This window comes from Astatotilapia calliptera, chromosome 5 (genome assembly GCF_900246225.1).
Source record: "Astatotilapia calliptera chromosome 5, fAstCal1.2, whole genome shotgun sequence".
NCBI lineage: Eukaryota > Metazoa > Chordata > Actinopteri > Cichliformes > Cichlidae > Astatotilapia > Astatotilapia calliptera.
The window spans coordinates 24,688,495-24,708,889 of NC_039306.1; the positions used below are offsets into that span (position 1 = coordinate 24,688,495).

Genomic DNA, 20,395 nt, shown 5'->3' on the forward strand with positions numbered 1-20,395 from the left:
TGCTGTGTATTGTGATGCTGTAAAAGCAGGCATAGTCGACTCATTTATTATTTTTTTAAATGGGGGGGAGGGGCGGGACTTTTTTTTTTCTTTAAATTTTAAGCCACTGGTGGCTGTAGTGGTGGCATGATACAAGCTATTCTGTAAAGAGATTCACAAAAACCCTAAGAGAAAAACAAAAATACTCATTTTATGTGCCGCAAATGTTTTAAAATATCACTGAATGTAACCGTATCATGTGGACTATTACAGCTTTTATCGTGCTTTGTTATGACTACCAAAATCAGTACAAAGGGTGAAGTTGGGTATGCTGCTCCGAGTTGTAGTTTTAATTGATTGTGTCATTGAAATGGTGATGGTTGGGGTTCAAGGGTCTATGCAAACTTATCAACCTGTGATAGCTACTATCGAACACTTATCAACCTGTATTCACGTGACACAAATTAATCCTGAAATAACCTCAGCTTTAGCATCAGGGTGTGTAGTCTAGTCAAATGCCAAAAAAAAGGCTGCCTAGAGTGATAACGCATTACTAACTCCAAGTCATGGACATTTAGATGTTTCTGTGTTTAGTCTGTCATCGGCCAACCACACATCTCACACGCATGCTATTTATATCCTTTTTTTTTTTTTAAATTTAAACATGAGGACGAGCTTGGCGTCACTGCTGAGCATTAATCATTAGTCTTCTTCCTTCATCGCTCATAAAAATCAGATTTTTAACTGAAAATGTGACCATTACGGTGATGTTTCCTTTGTGTATCACTGTCCCCACTCAATCGTTACAATCAGGGTTTCAAGTTTGACTTTAGCTCAGCTACATTTCTTCACCCAGACTGTGCTGTTATTAAGGATTGTGAGTTTAAAAAAAAATTACGCAATGCCTTCCTCAAGTGCATTATATACATATGATTTTGTTATTAATATTTAAGCTATTGGGCTTACATTTCTGACTGACACTTGAAATTTTGATTATATATTGAATTATGGGCGTCTTTAGGATGTGTGAATTATCTTCTTGAAACCAAATGCTGAATTGACTTGAGGACCTATGCTAATCAGATTTACTATGTTGCTCTGACATGGTTGCCTGGATAGGAAATGTGTACTTGTGTACATATTTACAGAAAAATTGTTTAAAAAAAAATAGTTACTGAATTTTTGAGATTGTCACTTCTAAGAAGTGCAGAAACATTCCTCACGAGGTTCGATTTTGACAGACGCAGCACTTCAAATCAGTTAAGCTTGCAACAGTTGGGTGACTGTACAAAAATCAAGAAAAACAAATGTGTGATGTTTGGTGTATTTGATCACTGCACTGGAAGATTAAGATCGGTGACTGGTCAATCTAAACCTTCTACAAACCTCATCTGGCTCCCAGCTGCACAGAGAAGACTGTCGGTGGTAGTGCGGATTTTATGGACTATTTATGGACAACTTGATGAAAAATCACTTAATGAACACATGCAGCCAAATTGGAAGGAAGTGACCTCAAGCGTGAGAAGCCGTAGGAATGGTCTGTGAAGACTTTTGGGTAAAGAATAAGTGTATGCAGTTTTATCGGACACTCGGATGTATACGTTATCAGTGAGTGTGTGCACTTTGTTGATCCATAATGTAACACCACTGTATGAGACCCATGGACACAAAGCAGTTTTGGCTATAGAACGTCACACTTTTGCCCACATGTATACCTTGTTAGATAATTTTCAATAACCTACAAAATTCATAATTGTACACGTTGCCTAATCGGGTTTAGGGCAAGTAGCCTGTTGTAACCTAAAGATCTATGTAGACAATGACAGGTTCAAGGTGTGTGGTCTTCTGTAGCTGAGCTGCGTTCATGGACAGTTATGTACTCTTAATATGTTGAATTAAAAGAACATCTAGCTGTTCATATGTATGTCCCCTTAATGCTTATTCATATAGGTCGAACTAGAGTACAATCACTGTTTTTAGTACATGAGTGAACACACAGCATATTATACATTAAATCACAAACTTTATTATATTCGTTTTATAAGGACATTTGGAAATGCATACAAATAGAATATTCAAGTAGCATCAATCCTTCCTGGTGGAGGTGAGCAGTTCCTCTGACAGCTGTGGTGAAAGCTGCAGGTCTGAGGAGACAAACAGAACTTGAGACAGGAAGAATTCATGAAAATGTTCCTTTTGTTTTCTTTTCCCAAAAGATGAAAATATGAGTAAAAATATTTTTCCTATCCATCAGTTTTCTGCTGCTTATCCAATTCCAACATTGCATGGAGGCTGGAGGGTATCCTAGTTACCATAGAGTACACATAATGGAAAAAATGTTGCTTTATAAGCTGGAATAGTTTCAAGTTACTTTTAACTCGAGGAGTTACTAAAGTGTGGTTAGTTGAAAATCGTGTGGCATGATTATGTATTTCATCTGGATACTGCAAATACAAGTAAGCCATAGTATAATTTAGCTTGTACAGAAAGCCAAGAAAGTTTATCGTGCATTTTATCAATACTTGTATAATATGAACACCTTAACACTAATCTGGCCGCCCTATTTTGGACTAACTGAAGTCTGTTCAGATCTGTCTTATTAGCTGCTGACCAAATGATTGAGCAGTACTCTAGATGAGATAATACTAGTGCATTAATGACATCTTTCATAATTGAAGAAGTGATATAAAAAGAGCATTTCCTAGCTATAGCTATGCCCTGTCCCATTTTCTTAATAACAGAGTTGATGTGCTGAGACCATGAAAGGTGGTGGTTTATGGTAACACCAAGTAATTTAATCTGGGTGACCTGTTCTAATACCGATCCAGCTATGGAAAGATTTAGTTGTGGGCTGTTGACTAAGCGTACTCTACTTCCTATTAACATGGATTTCGACACGTTTAAAATCATGTTGTTTTTACTTATCCAATCAAACACGTTCAGCAAATCTAGTTGTAATACGCTTGTCAATTCAGAGTAGCTACTGGCTGAATAAAACATGGTGGAATCATCAGCATACATTACAAGATGAGATTTATCCAGGACATACGGCAAATCATTTGTAAAGACTGAGTAGAGAAGTGGACCGAGGCAGCTGCCTTGGGGTAGACCACAGTTCATTTCACAGCCCTCTGAGAAATAACCATTATAATAAACCTTTTGCCTTCTTCCAGACAAATAACTTTCCATCCAGCACAAAGCAGCTGGTGAAAATCCATAACATTTTAGTTTATCTATCAAAAGATCATGATTTATCAAATTAAATGCAGCACTAAAATCCAAAAATACCACCCCGGCCAGATTCCCATTATCTAGATATTTGTACCAGTTATCTGTCATGTGAATAAGAGCTGAACTGGTGGAATAACCAGGTTTGTAGGCATGTTGAAACTGAGTGAGTAACTGATTTTCTGTTAGGTAATGTTAAATTTGTTCATAGACAATCCTCTCCATAATTTTACTTAGAACGGGGAGTAGACTAATAGGTCTGCTATTGACACCATTAAAAACGTCATTCTTGTTTTTAGGAATGGGAATTATTTTCGATTCTTTCCACTGCAATGGAAATAAGCTGCATGCCAAAGATCTATTAAGTATGTGACATATAGAAAGGGACACAAACTTGGCTGCAACTTTGAGCAGTTTCCTGTCTATGTTATCAGAGTTGGTTTTTATTCTCACCTGTATCCCTGTAGTCCACTCTGGTGAGGAAAAGGCCGTGGGCTGGAGCAGCCATACCCTGTGGGTAGGCCAGAGAGTCTCTCGCTTCCAGTATTTTCTTCAGCTGGGGTACTGAGAGCAGCCCCTGGCCCACTGCCACCATTGCCCCCGTCATCCTCCGCACCTGGAGGAAAAGGCCAGATAAAGAGGTTTTACACAGAACAACAGAAGCATGCACAGCTTGCTTTAAGAGATTTAATGTTTACTTTATTCTAAATAAAGTTTCAGTCACCACCAGCAGATGTCGCTACTGGCTCGTAATCTCACACGCACAGAAATGGAAATATAACTTGAAAGAAAATCTGAAGAAGATTATCAACAAACCTGCTTATATAGAAAAGATTTACTTGTGAAAGTCAGCTCCCAGGATGGTATCTCTCTGGAAAAAGGAAATAAAATTTGTGTCTTAGCCACATTCAAAGCACTACACATGAAATGTTAGATTAATGAGACCAAGGCCAGCAGGCATGAAGTCTACATGGAATCACGGAGAAAATGTGTAAGGATAAAGAAAGGTTAAATGTTGCCACAGGAGTTGAAACATCGCACTGCTGTCTAAAGCACATTGTGAATGGTTGTCAGATGTAATGTAATATTATTTAGTCTGATAAAAACCACTAAGCAAGAGTGTGGATCCAAAGCACACCTACTCATTTATTCCTCTGAGTGAAAAAAATATTACTAATTAAATAAAAAATAAAAAAAAATTTTAAAAAAAGAAAATAATCCAGCCTCATATCTTTACATCTTAAGTCACTCTTGTGCAGCAGTGCTGTTCCCGCCTGTGTGAATATAACTGATGTGACATTCATGCCAGGCATCAAATGAAGCCTGGGTTTGTCATCATGCACAGATTTGTTTAAATGTCACACACTAAATATGGCACTGCAGCTTAGCCCCAACAGGATTATGTGTGATGCCACATAAAATATTATTATTATTATTATTATTTTGCCCCTGCCCTCAAAAGGGAAAAAAGAAAGGAAGAAAAAAAAACCTCTCCCTGATTCTTATTTTGGGAAGGACAGGGTGAACTAAGGAAACAGGCACATGGGAAGAATTGGGTCAAATGCAAATTTGACTCAGTGCTTGCTGTCTGATTACATTCGACATGTAGGAAATGTAGAGACAGATTTATAGAGCAGGGCTTTTAGCCCGTGGACTTGGAGGTCAGTATCTTCAGATGAGAATAAAGCACTGCTGGGCCTCTTGTTGCACATTTGCAGCGCTGTGTTATTATTATAAAGCCAGGCTGCTTTAAGCTGGTAGGAAGCCAACAGTAACTCACAGAAACACTCATTATAACCAAAGTTTGCAGAAGAGCACAAAGCATGTGGAACTGTGAAGCAGATGGGCTCCAGCAGCAGAAGACCGCACCAGGTGCCCCTCCTGTGAGCTAATTTTCATTTCACCCTGTTTACTGAACATGACAATGAGTTGAGTGTACTCAGATGATGTCCGCAGTCACCAGATCTCAACCCCAAAGAGACCCTTTGGGATGTGCTGGAAATGGAGAGCCACATCACGGATGTGCAGTCAGGAAATCTGCAGCGACTGTGTGATGCTGCGGTTTTCCGCTCAGTCTGAATTTTTAGTTGTTAATTTTGCTCAGATGGGCGGATAAGCTGGTAGCATTGACATGATAAGTCAGTTAACTACTTTATTATTTATTAATAGACTTAATCAAGCAGTAAGCGTTATGCTAGCTTTATGATGTCCTTTATGAACAACGGTGCTTTGTCCTTAACGCTAGCATGCTAATGATTATAACTGTAACAGGACAACAGCTAGGTGCTCTGTTAAGCTGTGCTTAATGTAATCATATGAATTTTTGTACACCTACCAAATTTTATGGGATTGTGGCAACACCTCTCGATTGGATTAGATGCTGGTGTGGCTTAAACTAATGGTAAACAAACAAATTAGGGATGTCACACTTCCTGCTGCGGCACGGTTTGAATTCTGCATATATTAATTTCAAAATGTGAAGACTTGTTTTAAAATGCACACCTACCAAATGTTAGCATGTTAACATGAAAACAGAGTCAAGGCTACACAAGGCCCTAAAATAAATAAATCTCTGTTCACTTATGCATGAAAATAAGATCAAATATTTCGGGAGGTTAGAAAAAAGCCCTTTTTTTCAACTTTGAATGGAGACCAAAGTAGTCAGCCTCACAGACCACATTTCCCCGTTTTAGGATCAAAAATTTAGTTGAACCTTAGACTCCTCAATAATTCATCAGTCAGTTTCTTTTCATTTTATCACCGTTTCTTAGAATAGTGACCCTCATGAAAAAATAAACACAGCTCAGCTGTAGGCTTTCAAAACCCGACAGAGACCAATGTGGGCCACATTGGATCATTCATGGGAATTCTGCAGAGGGTAGAAGAAGGGAAAACAAAATCCAGCAAAGACCTGACACAGCACCTGAGAGATGAATCTGGCCTGTCAGTTGATCCATTTACTGTTTACCAAAGCCTCATCAGAAATTTAATCCAAATTTGTCATTACTTGTTCAAATTGTTGGCAACATGTACGGAGGAGGAAGTCAGAAGTAAAGTACAACAGTGAGTGTCTAAAGCCATCTGCAAAATATAATGGAGGCTCTGTCATGGTTTGGGTCAACATTTCAGCCAGCAGTGTTGGAGATTTGTCAGAACTGATGGAAACATGACTGCAGAAAAGCGCCATCAGGCTTTGATCCACCGTGTAACAGCATCTGGAAAGCAAATGACTGGTGACAGCTTCATTTCTCAGGATGACAATTATCCCAAACACACCGCCAATGCAATAAAAGTGTACCTGAATAGAAAAATACACAATGAAACACAGTCTGACCAGAGCCTGGACCTCAACATTATTGAAGCAGTGTGGGATCATCTTGACAGAGAACAGAACACAATTCAACCAACATCCAAAGAAAAGCTTTGAATGTCCTTCAAGATGCCAGGAGAACTATTCCCGAAGACTACTTAAAGGAATTACAGGGATGTTTGCCTGAGAGAGGTAAAGGTGTTTGTACCAAGCATTGACTTTGTGGTTAAAAAGCTGCATAAAATTGTACAAACCTTGTTTTTTGCCTTACATAATGTATCCAATTCCACAATAACTTGGTCGTAGGTATTGTGGTCTCAATACATACTGTGGCCTACCTGTGGAAGTGAGCATATGCAAAGGAGTTTCCCTGCTGTATACTGATCACATCCATCGTCTTCACAGGATTTTTGAAAGGCAGATCAGAGTTGACGGCCCTAAAGCTGCTGAAATCGTGAGTCCCAAGCAGTAGGGAAGCTGCCTCGTGCATAGCGTCCACGTTTAGCTCTCTGATGAAAGACAGAATAAAGAAAAACGCTTTTTATACAAGTGACCATTTACAGTATTACAATGCATTTGAAAACCGGGAAAATGTGAAGATTCTGAGGTCATCAGAGCTCCTGAATCAAGATTCGAAAGCTAACTCTTGATATTGCAGCGTCACTCAAGAGTGACCTGGCTGAACAGCGAGGTCAGCCACAAATGTACACATGAAGTACATCTTTTCAGAACTCCATGAATAATTTAGTGGAAAACTTATGTAACAGAAAGATAATGCCACGTGAGCGAGCAGAGCATGCCCACGACCAGCTCATTTAAGGCAGAGAACCAGAGCGAGCCGGTGATTAGATTCTCTCCAGTCTCACGCTTCATTTGCTGCTTAAATATGATCTGACAAAGAGAGAGGGAGGAGAGAGAGTGAGCGGGAAAAGGGAGAAGTGTGCTGAGTAATAAAAATTTTAACATAAGAATCAGGAATGAATGAAGATGTGCAAAAAATATCTTAACGGTCTAATTAACAAATCATTAAGTCCTTACTTTTCGCTATGTTGGGAGGGGGGCAGCTGTGACCAGTTGGTAAGAGGGAAGGAAGACAGAACTGACTGATGACCAATGATAACGTGGTCACTGAATTCCAACATTCAAATAATCTTAAAAAATTGTTTAAAAAAAAAAAGTAACTTTTTTTTATTGCAGTGGGAGAAATGGAGCGAGTGTGATGACGCTGGAGAGGCGCATCAAAGAGAGGAAAAGAGAGACGCTGCTGAGGCTGAGACGCTCAGGGGTGTGAAGAGCAACATGAATGTTGAACATGAGAGAGCGATAACAAAGCAGAAGATCCAGAGAAAGAAGTTAGTGAAGGAAGGAAGGAGAAAAAGAAAGAGATTGAGAGAAAAAAATGGACAGAAGCAGAAAAGAAGGGAAAGAAAGGATGAAATGCGTGGGTGTTGTTCTGCACGTATAAAAGCCCGCAGCTTATCTTGCCCTACTTTTCCCCAAAAAAGTGAGGAGAAAAAAAGATACAAACGCTCAAACACAAACTAAAATGTTTCTCTTTGTGGCCAGTTTTTCCAATCACAGCTACAAGAACCTTGTGTAAGCTTCGAAGCCAACGCCATTTAATCTCTTTCCTACTTTTTACACTCTATGCATCCTCTCTCCTCTCCTTCCTCCTCCTTTGTTTGCATTTTGCGCATCAGCTCAGATAAAACACTTCGTTTGGCTGTCTCTAATGTGCACCTCCTGCATGGTGCATGTGGACTATTCATGTGTTCAATGTGCCATTTTTCTGGTCTGAGTCTCCATTACACAGAAAGAGTGTGTCTCTGCTTTTACACATATACACAGTCAGATTCAGCTTCAGACTGAGCCCTTATTTATTTCTTTTTTTAAGGCAGACATCATGCACATGCACACTAACACACGAAAAAGAAAAAGACATGACTGAGAAAAGGGAGGGGTGGTGCATAAACTGGGATAACTCACGTGTTGCGGAGGCTCCAGCACAGATCCCAGTCTGTGAGGGGAAGGAGAGAGTGGTGGGAGATTCCTAACGCTATTCGGTAGACGTAGGTCCGAGACTGGGCACGGAAACGGGCATGGAAGTCATGAGGAACACGGTGGGCACGGGTGATCCTGAAATAAAATGGACAAAGAGAAGTGAAACCTAGGATTTAGGATGAAGAAACTTGAAACATGCACATTCATAAATATTCTTATACATCTGCACTGAAGCCTGGAGGTGATCTTTAAACATTCAGTCTGGCTGTTCAGTGAGAACAAAACTATCTCTGATTCTTTCTTTGTAGAGGCAGTCCCATAGCAAAGATGGTGTCAATGCTCCTTTTTGTACTCCCAGCTAGAAAAACTGTGTACAAGCCATGCTCCAAAGTGCCAGCATTGCAGCTTTTAACACAAAGACACACCAACAGAGTCCTAAAAAGGCTGCCAAGAGCTTATTTTAACACAGTTAACATCAGAGCAGAATCTCAGGCTGAGCCTCTCTGATGCGATTCCAGCAGGATAACACGAGACACTTCCTGTGTTTTTGCGCGCAGAGGCAGGGACTGATGTAATAAGTAACAGACTGGATCAATTCCTGATTCTGCGAGACGTCTTAAAGTAGACTGAAGAATGACACTGGCATTTCTGGCTACAGGTTCTGCACGTACAATTGAATTACTCTGCTGCGTGCAGTGTTGTTACTAAAACGATGAACCAAACTGAGATTTACAGAGAGTTTGAACAAAAAGGGGATTCCCCCCCCTTTTTAGTAGTTTCAAGCTGTCCTCGTGCCTGATTGATGCTACAGCAGTAATGAAAATATCTGAATCATTTTTGATTAAGATCAAGAATTTATTGTCAGATTGCACAGAAATTCACTATTTCTATCGATTTAATGCAATGCAGGGCAAATCTTTCCTCCTTTGTCTCATCACAGTATTACAGTCAGTTATAACAACAGCTGCTATGCATACTATTACATTTAATCAATAGCCAAGCTTATAATCTGCACTGACACATACTCAAAAAGCCATGTTTTACCATTTAAGAGACGTAATACTTAACTCGCAACCACTGGCCATTTTATTAAGTACACATTGCGAGCATCAAGGTGGACCCACTTTTGTCTTTAGAGCTTCTTCATTCTGATGCTGTTTGAACTTCACGATGTCAGCAGCGCTGTGAAAAACGACTTCTCCTTGTTCCTGATTTCATGCTTGCTTCCCGATTTACACACTTACAAGTTTCAGATCATCAAACAGCTTTTATTATTTGACAAAGCTAACCTGAGTAAATCCAGTTTTTAAATGATGATTTCATTTATTGAGGGAAAAAAGCTATCCAAAGCTACCTGGCTCTATGCAGAAACAAGTCCAGCAAACCATGGCGAGAGCCATTATCCAGAAATGGGAACAACTTTCCCAGCCAACCAGTTATTATGTTTAGGAACCAATTTTTTCCCCACATAGGGCCTTTTTTTTTTTTAAATTAACAAACGAGGGTCATCATCTAAAAACTGCATTTTGTGTTTACTCTGTTATCTTTGTCTAATATTTAAATTTATTTGATGATCTGAAGCAAAATTAGCAAATCCCAGGGCAAATACTTTTTCACAGCACTTTATATGCTTAATTGCACGGAGTTTATGCCAGTTACTGATTAAACAAGCAGCTAAACAGGTGTGGCTAACAAAGTGCCCAATGAGTATTTATAGCTGTTACAGCGGTTCCGCTTGCTAAAATTTGCGATTTAGATGTAAAACCAAATAACACCTAAAGCTGATGTCAATGTTCGTCTTCAAGCTTTTGTTCATGTACCGAAAGCACCGCACAACAAATGTATTCTAATTCATGTTAATTCATCTTGTTCCACAACATATAAGAAGGCAAAGATGTAAAAATTTACACTAATAATGACAATAAAACAAGTGGCTCCATATTGCACAAGGTTTACACATTTGCCTGGTTCAATCCTGGTGACACAGATCCCGCTGGGCTTATCTCAAGGAGGGCACATGGCATACAAACCTGCCAAATCAAATATGTGGAGCTACCTGCTGTGGTGACCCCCTTGACCCCTTTTAATAATAAAACACTTATAATTACAATACTGTGACAGATGAGGTTCCTTAATTCATGTCTCTGTAACCTTCAAAAACAAAGAGCTGCATTCACCTGCATCAGTGTAAAAAGGACTGCACAAAGCACATTAGCACCCTATAGTGTTTGATCACATGTTTGTGCCAGCACACAGAGCACGCATTCAGTCACGCATGTGCTTGAGAATGTGTGCGACGGCAATCGGTATCTGCACATGTGTATGTCTATGTAAGCGTGTGTTTGTGCGCAACCGGGGAAACTAGGTTAGGTTTCCAGGGGAGGAGATTGGGTGTGACACGTGGCAGAGGAAACCCTTGCATCTGCCTTCAGCGGCCGCACCAATGTGAAGTGACAGCCTTTCGATGGCCTCCAAACCCCACACACACACACACACACACACACACACACACACACACGTAAAATTTTCATTAGCAGTGTACAAAGCATGGTGTCACACATTTGGGAGCTGGGGCATTGTTTAGCATGGCACTATTTTGCTATTCAGCAGTTTCCTTTTATGCAAAAAGAGCCGGTAGTTTTAGGCTAATTGAGGCCAATTTTCACAGCAGCTCAGAAGACAAATGAAGCTGAAGGAGAAGAGAGATTTTTTACAGTGTGCAGGCTGTGCTCAAATCTCGCCTTGGCTCTCTGTCTCTGGAAGCAGCAGATGAGCCGTATCGTCATTGTAGCTGTAACAAAAGCTCTTCCCGCTGTGCAAGATGGGAAAAGATAGTTTGGGATGTCAGATCTGACACCACAAACTGCTTTTCTTTCACATCAACAGTAAAACGTTCTATCTAAAACATATGAAGTGTGTTTGTGTATGAAACACTTTTACATTTTAAGTGTCAGCTGAAAACAAAAAGTGTATATAGAGTGACGAATGATGCAGTGTGTATCCACGTGTGTGCATGTGCGTGCTAAACAGATGCTATACACCAAAAAAGCAGAGCAAAGATAATCCTTTCTAACCTTCTCTCTGCAGGTTTGGGGATTAGCAGTTTCTCTCTCCCCTCTTTCTTTCTCCCAGCGTGCGCTGTTCAAACTCACTCTCTTTATTCAGACTCATCTTTCCACGCCCTCTCTCACTGGCACTGACTGCATTTACCCAATACCATCTCTTTATCTATTGCTTTGTTCTGTACTTCTTCTTTCCAATCCTGACTAAGGAACAGAATGCCACAGCAGCCCAAACCAAAACAGCCAACTATGGCTTTGAATAATGTAAATGTATGTAATGAAGGGATTACAAGGGGAGGAGATGAAGAAAACACAGGAAAAAAACGAGTCGGCAGATACTCGTTTGCAGCAGTATTTAAAGATGCCCTTTTCCATTACATATTCAACAGGTGAACTTATGGCATTTCACCACAGCTATGTATATCCCAACTGTTGAGGCAGATGTTTAAGTCAGTCATACTTCTTTCTGGGATTTATTTACCACTGTATGCCCCTCAGGATATGTATCTGTGTATCTACGCTCAACACGTACTGCTGCTCCCTGCTCGTTATCATAAATATCTAATCAGCCAATCAAATGGCAGCAAAAGGCATACAGACATGGTTGAGATGACCTTTTGAAGTTCAAGCATCATAATTGGGAGGGTAAGTGATTTATGTGACTTTGAAGGTAGTATGGTTGTTGGTGCCAGACAGGCTGGTCTGAGTATTTATGAAACTGCTGATCTGCTGAGATTTTCCTGCACATCCATCTCTCGGGTTTACAGTAAATGGTTCAGAAAAGATCAAATATCCAGGAAGCAGAGGTTCTCTGGGCAATATTGACTCAGTGATGTCAGAAAAGCATTGCCAGACTGCTTTAAACTGTCCGGAAGGCAACAGTAACCAATATAAACACTTGCTACAAGCAGAAAATGTATGAGCACAACCCTTTGAACCCTGCAGCAGATGGCCTACAGCAGCAGAAGACCACACCAGGTCTTACTACTCTGAGCTAAGAACAGGAAACTGAGACTACAACTCAAACAGCCTCCTCTGAATTGGACAACAGGTGACTGAAAAACATTGCCTGGTCTGATTTCCGCTTTGATTCAGATGGTAAGGTCAGAATTAGCCAGACACAGCATGAAAGAGTGGATCCTCTATGGTGGTTTAATGGTGTGGGGAATATTTTTGACAGACTTTTAATACCATCTGGGCATCATTTAAACACCACAGCCAACCTGAGTATCGTAGCTTTTATGCTTTCATGACCACAGTGAACTCTTCTTTAGAGATGGCACGATACCACTTTTTTATGACCGATACCGATATCATAAATTTGGATATCTGCCGATACCGATATGAATCCGATATAGTGTTTTTTAATCAACAAAACTGTTTTTTAAATATCTTGCTGCATTTTGTATAAGTTCATACTCAAGTTTAAAACAACAACTACACTAAAGCTATTCTGTTATACCTGTATGCAAAAAAAAAATAATTTCATAGTTCAGCAATACTGATCAATCTAATAAACTTAAACCTACACCATCCTCCCTATTCTGGTATTTTAAAGAGTACTTAGCATAAATATTAAGCAACCTAACTAATAGGGTTCCAACTCCCAGCAACAACAAAAATAAATAAATAAAAAATAGGGAACCACCCCTCACGCTCCACCTCATGATGCTTAATCGACATAATCAACCTTAATTTGATGCAGTGTGAAAAAAATGCACAGAAATCAATTATTTTTCAAGAAATATTAAATAGATTCAACATCTTTCTTCAACAAAATTGCAGACTGCACAGATGGTACCTTCCCAAAGGAAAAAGTACTATAGCTTACTAGGGTATATATATTAGACTTAATAGTCACTATATACAGTAATTGACTTCTATTCATTTTACATCAAATTAAAACTTTGGGTGTCAGATAATTATTTATTAAAAGCTAGACATTTTAAATGAGAATAAGAAAAAAGTATGTCTTTGTGCCCCCTTTTCCCTGTTAATGCCCTATCGGCCCCCCTGGCTAAACTTTGCTAGATCCGCCCCTGCACAGTTACCAGCGTCAGCTACATAGAAAAAGATCCTCGAGTAGAAAGAAATATTAAATACATTCTAACAACAGCTGATCAAGCTTAAATGTGCTGCTGTTGTTCAGCCGCTGGTTTCCTCTTTCTGGTGCAAAGTGGGCCAAAAGCAAACTAGAGACACGGACTCGCGACAGAAAAGCCGATCAGCTGATCGTTAAGCAGTTTCATGATTGAAGTAGCAGCGAGAAGAGGCAGTCGCTCCATATATCGTTTGTTAAGCTTAACGCAGGAATGCTTTACAAACATTCAGAGATGGACTTACACACTTGCTTTACTTCTCTCGGGGATAACTTTGTCGGAGATGAAATGCCGGGTTGCTAGCGAAGCTCCAAATGCTATCCAGAGCACCGACAGGTCCCGCATGCCACAGCCGCTCTATCACGTGATGCATACTGCTCCGACGTGCTAACGTTCTGAGGTGAGTTACGGCGCGTTGCAAGTTTTGTGAGGTGCTTTCGTGATATTTAATGGATCGGATTACATTTTTTATTTTTCTCCGATATCCGATCCAGTAATTTAGGTCAGTATCGGACCGATACCGATACGTAATATCGGATCGGTCCATCTCTACTCTTCTTCAGATGGCACAAACCTCAAACCATCACAAACTGGTTTCTTTAGCATGACAATGTGTTCACTGTACACAAATAAGCCCCGCAGTCCCCAGGGGCCCGTTCTTCGTACCTCGCTAAGTAGGTTAGCCGGATTAGATTGTTGACGATTTCGCGTGATCCTGGATCAGTCGGTTCCCCGAAGCTCATCCGGGACTTGCTGTCATAGCAACAGAGCCGTAAGCGTAAACCTGCTCGGGAGCAGGTTCACTTTATGTAAACAGGATTAGATCGCGGCCACGCAGGTATGTCCGCTTCATTTATACGAAAGCAACAGCGATATTTTACCACTGTTTCACCATAAATAAATATTATCAATGTAACTAAAGACAATGCAGCACCTGATCCTTTTATTGATTTCACACAGATACATACAGGTCATTTCCTAAAAAAGGGAAATGTACTATTAACATTCTATTACATGTATGTGATTATTACAGATGTAATTCATATTTCAGAGTAGTAATTGTAAATTACTTCGTGTAATCAAGATGAGAGACCACGGCTATAAAAGCGAAGGTGGATTTGGGAAGTCTGTCGCAGCCATGTCCTGTCCGTATACGCGAGCAGCCCATTGCGGAAGGTGCAAGATTGATAAGGAGAGTCCTCAGAATTCAGCGTATATTGCGGGACAGACAGGATCCTTTAGCTCAGCGCGACAGTGTGCTCATAGAGACATATCGATTTTCCCGTGAGGGTATTATTTACTTAACCAACTTGTTGACGAGGGGGTGCAGGACCACCACCTGTCTTTTTTTCCTCTGCCCTTTTCTTGGTTGCTGTTATGAACAAACTAACAGAGTATTACAGGCCAGTATTACCTTGCCAAGAGACGCAAAGCAATCTAAGAGATAAATATTACCATTCTGTAGAATACTCCTGTATTCCACTTTTACTTGTTCCCATGTTCTTGTGGGTCCTGTTGTGGCTCTAATGTGAAAGGGGATATAATATAACATATTATAATATAATATAATGCCATATGATATTGGACAATATAGTGTCATATGATAGATCTACCCTACCGCCTACTGGTGTTGGCCAGAGGGGCCGATGGCGCGATATGGCAGCCTGGCTACAACCGTAGCTGCCTCCACCAGTGTGTGAATGTGGGAGTGAATGAATAGTGGTATCGTAAAGCGCTTTGGGTGCCTTGGAAAGCGCTATATAAATCCAATCCATTATTATTATTATTATTAAATTACCTACGAGTTTGATTTGTCAGCAACTTTCTGCCAGCCCTCTCTCCTTGCTTTTGCAGCCTTTGCAGTGTTCTCTTGCGTTTTAATTAAACTCTGAAACTCCTGAAATCCCTCACTCAAGAGTTCTTGCTCTGCTGCCGGAAAATACCGAGCACGCCCCTTCGACATTTTCGCCGACCAATCAGCGGGTTGCCGATCAATGTTTCTACTATCGATGCGTAGCCCCTTTTACGACGCCCAGTGATGTCACATTCCTGCGTCCAGCTGTAGTAATCGTCAACAGCAAGTGTGTTCGGGGAACCGGATTAGCGAGCTCACGGTTAGCGCGATGATTTGATCTTGGATGTGTCATTTGATCTTGGATGTAGTAAGCGACGTACGAAGAACGGGCCCCTGATCTCAATCCAATAGAGCACCTTTGGGATGTGATGGACTGAGAAACTCTCATCATGGATGTGCAACTGATAAACTCTGCAATAACTGTGTGATGTTTACATATCAATATGGACCAAATTGCTTCCAGCACCTTGTTGAATCTACGCTTGAAGAATTAAAGCAGTTCTGAAGGCAAAAGGGACTCTAACCTGGTACTAGCAAGGTGTACCTAACGAAACAACCAGTGAATGTACGTCTGCATATTATGTTTGGCCATATCCTGTGTGTCTCCATAGTAAACATTTCTATTTTTATTTCTCATTGGTGTTATTTATGGAGCAGTCAATCAGGTTAAATTGTGCCAATTATAAAAATTCATAATAGCTTTTTGAAAACTATTTTGATCAGGCAAAAATAATGCCAGGAATGGTTTCTATTTATTAAAAAGTACAGTGCAGTTAATGAATAAAAATCCTGCTTGGTTTGACCACCTATTGCCAACAACAGAGAACACACTGGCACTTGCACACTGTTTGTCAAGCTACTTGACAGGTCAGTTGTTACAAGATGGCAACACCATCTATCAGAGAAAACACAAGGCTGCTGCTTCACCAGCTGACTAAACTGCATTCACTCAGTGTAAGAGGATTAAAAAAGAAAAGTCACATTTAGGGGGGGGCGCAAGATCAAGTAGTGCTAAAGGAAACTACTTTAGCACTCATCCAGGTTATGTTCACATACCTTTTGATGTCTCACTGTTTCTATAATGTGTTCAGAGAAAACTGATCTCAGAGACAGAGAAATGTGTTTTTATTTGGCTTAAGTGGCTTAATTACATAACTCAGAGACTTACAAAGTCATAAAAGCACTCATGCACTCACCAAGATTTTCAAGACCCTTTACTCACCTGATCTGTTCTGTCCCGAGGTGGAAATTGAGCGCCTGAACAAGAACATCTTCAGTGAACGGCAGCTTGTCATTCTTGCGTTGCAGGTCAAAGTGTGCGGAGTTAGAGAGGGCGTGGACACCCGTGTCCGTCCTGCTGGAAACTGACAGGGATACAGGATTGACTGGCCTCAGTCGCTGGATTGCATCCTACACAAAGACGAAAAGATCTTTTTAGATATTAATAGCTTTGGGTTGATAGCCTAGAAAACAAATAACTTTTTTAAAGCTCACTTTCAAACTTCTGAAGCCACTCACAGCCTTGTCTGCCTCAAATAGTTATCAAACAGAGCTGTGAACAGAGGCATGATGTGACAAGAAAGACTGATCTTTTTTTGCCCTGTAATCTGTGTTTCCTTCTCTCTGTGCTTATTTTTGGGCTTTTTATGCCTTTATTAGAAACAGTAGACAGTAGAGAGCTGACAAGAAAACAAGGAACAGACAGTGATCAAGAAAGACATGCAACAATCCACGAAGCAGCTGGATGTGAAACAGGAACCTTGTTTATGCGTCATATCATAAGTTTGGTGATTGTAGTGCTCAACCCAGGTGTGGAGTGCCACACCAATAAGCTGAACTTCATTATTCACCCTCTGGAGTCAATGGGCGTGTTGGCACGTCCAAAACAAATGACTGATTTTTGACAACTTAGAAGCACGATGGAGCCTCGCTTAGTCCATGTTTGGAAAGAGCAGAAAGTACGGACTTCAAACTGTATGCCAGGTTTTATTCCTAACAGTGCAGTTATATGGATTTTTATGACAGTTTGATGCATATAAGTCCTACACCACAAAAACAGATTAAAGCCAACAAATTAACAGTATTTCTGTTGTGAACACATCTTACTGTAAATAACACAGAAGCTATTTAGATATTTAATGATGTGATAACTATGAAAAATAACATATGCAAAAGCAAAAATTCTCTAAATCACATTTAATGGTATATTTTAGATCATCTCTAAAGATATTTGGGATTCAGGCATTTAGGGTTTGCGCTTATGATCCCAAGGGGTGGATGTAGCTCAGGAGGTAGAGCGGGTCATCTACCAATCTACCAATTGCCTTACCTTTTGCAAGATATTAACCCTAAGTTGCTCTTAGATGCATCCATCGGAGTGTGAATGTTACATAGAAAGGGTGTGAAAGGGAGAATGAGGCGTGTTGTATAAAGTGCTTTGACTGCTCAGGTAGAGTAGAAAAGGACCAGTCCATGACTTAGACCTCAGAGAGTTAGTTTTATTTCTTTATAAGCTTACTGGTGTGGACCTTAACATTAGTCCCATTTTCTCATGTGGATCCTTGCTGCCTTTGAATCATTTATTGAAACCGCCTTTAATCATCAGACAGCAGTCTGATCATTCTCACTTTTTAGATTTTCAAAAGGCATCGACATAAAGTTGAGATTGTAAAGTTTTTTTATATATACGACAAACAAGCCCAGAAAAAAGGATCCAAGTCAAAGATTAATGAAATGCTTATGCATTACACCATATGACGCTGCTTTTGATGAGTGGATCAGAGACCTAGAGGATTTAAGGCCTATAATGAATTACTAAGCTAAGCAGACTCATAAAGTCATGACACAGCTTTTTAAGCCTAACTACATTTAATACTAGCAGCTCAAAGGCAACTTGTCACCTGATTAGCTTTAAGTGAGTTAAAACATACCTCCAAGTGGTCCTGGACCCCTTTCTTCCCCAGCTGATGTGGAGGGACTTTCACTGCTCCACTGCAATAATGATAACAGTAGTGGTATATTCAAAAATAATAATAATAAGATATAACATCTCAGTGTGCCCTGTAACCTACCGGTATTTTGTTCCGATGTACTGAAAAAATATGAGGTAACGAGCCCGGTTGTGCATGTTGACTCGAAATGTCACTGTGCATGTTCCTCGTTTACGAGAGTGGAAAAACTGCAATGCAGAATCATTTCATGGATCCAGCTGTGACTGATGTCCCTGCAGACTGAACCTCTGGTGAAACGTTCCTGTGCTAGCCAGACACGACCCCTCACCTCCAAGTACCACCGAGAACCCTCTGAAGTGTAGTCCGGAAGTCCACTGGAGACAACAGCTGTTAGAATTCTTCTGTTGACATATGAGAGCGCACGTTACTGTGTCACGAGGCCGTAGTACAGTGCAGACCCGATAAAAGAGCTGTTACAAGCGCCGCGTGATAACTAGCAGTGAGATGGCACGTGCACTGTATGACTCTATCCAAGCTGTGACACCTATGTTCAGTGCACGTTACTGCACAGCAACATTTCTGGATGTTTGCCTCCTTCCACATTGTAGTACGTCGCATTTTGATTACGTCGCTCCAGCCGCAGAGCCTTCTTGCTCCAGTCATTGAAGCCAGATACTGTACTCACGTTTAAGATTGGTCGACAGCAAGTAGTCAATGTACCGCTAACAAGAGCAAGCGGTCAAGCGGAGTCAAGCAAAAAAGAAAAAAGTTAAATGTTTAAGATAGATTGGCCATAATTAGTTATATCAAATCTACAATATTATTTTTTGAAGTTGTCCACTTTTTTAGGTGATTTGTAGGTGTCTAATTTATGATAAGGTTAATAAGGTTAGTAAATTTAAGCTCATTCAAAGGCTCATATGTTTACAAACCACTGTTGCTATTTTCTTTAAGTCTATTCTCTGTGCCCCCCAGAGAATACACATACCTACACATTTTCCACATAGATGATGTTTAAGCTGATGCTAATCATGAGTGAAATATCACATGCTTAAGCCAGTTTTTGTGTTTACAAACACTGTATAGACAAAAGTACAGGACCACCTACACATTACACCCACAGTAGCTTTTAATTCAGTTCAATTCGGTTTTATTTGTATAGCGCAAAATCACAACAGCAGTTGCCTCAAGGTGATTTGCGCTGTTAAGGTAAAGACTCTACAATAATATAGACAAATCCCAACAATGATGGGCATACGGAAAGGAAAAAATCACTTTTAACAGGAAGAAACCTCCTGGAGAACCAACAACCAGCCTAAGAGCACAGAGAAAGAAAGAGAGACACTTTAATGATCAAACACAAATTGATGTATAAATACAGAGAATGAAAACATGCCAGTGAAGAAAAAACTTTCAAAGCATCATGGGAAGCCCCCACCAGCTGCTACAGTCTATTGCAGCATATACAAGGTTCAGAGTTCACCCGATACAGTCCGAGCTAAAAGTTTAATACAAAAAGTTTTAAGACTAATCTTAATATCACAGAGATTACCTGTCTCCTGAATCCTAACTGGGAGAATCCACAGGAGAGGGGCCTGGAAGCTGAAGGCTCAGCCTCCCATTCTACTTTAAAAAACTGCTACAACCATAAATAAGCATGCAGTTTGAAAGCAAAGTGCTCTGTTAGGATAAAATGGTACTATGGGGTATTTAATATCTATCTATCTATCTATCTATCTATCTATCTATCTATCTATCTATCTATCTATCTATCTATCTATCTATCTATCTATCTATCTATCTATCTATCTATCTATCTATCTATCTATCTATCTATCTATCTATCTATCTATCTCCCATGATTCCTTGTGCTCCTCCTGGGTTGTTACGGAAGCTTGTGTCTGCTCGGC

At 40.2% G+C, this 20,395-nt stretch overlaps 1 protein-coding gene across 1 annotated transcript; it reads right to left on the minus strand.

The window, feature by feature from the left end:
- Nucleotides 1–1,982: 1,982 nt before the first annotated feature.
- On the minus strand, nt 1,983–19,115 carry pusl1 (pseudouridine synthase like 1). The gene is made up of 8 exons (XM_026168391.1): nt 18,606–19,115; nt 18,465–18,525; nt 16,757–16,944; nt 8,504–8,653; nt 6,856–7,026; nt 4,024–4,078; nt 3,661–3,823; nt 1,983–2,123 (listed from the first exon to the last, which is right to left on the minus strand). Exons 1-8 carry the CDS (start codon nt 18,659–18,661, stop codon nt 2,065–2,067), a joined length of 903 nt encoding a protein of 300 aa, XP_026024176.1. The 5' UTR covers nt 18,662–19,115; the 3' UTR covers nt 1,983–2,064.
- Between the last annotated feature and the right edge of the window lie 1,280 nt (nt 19,116–20,395).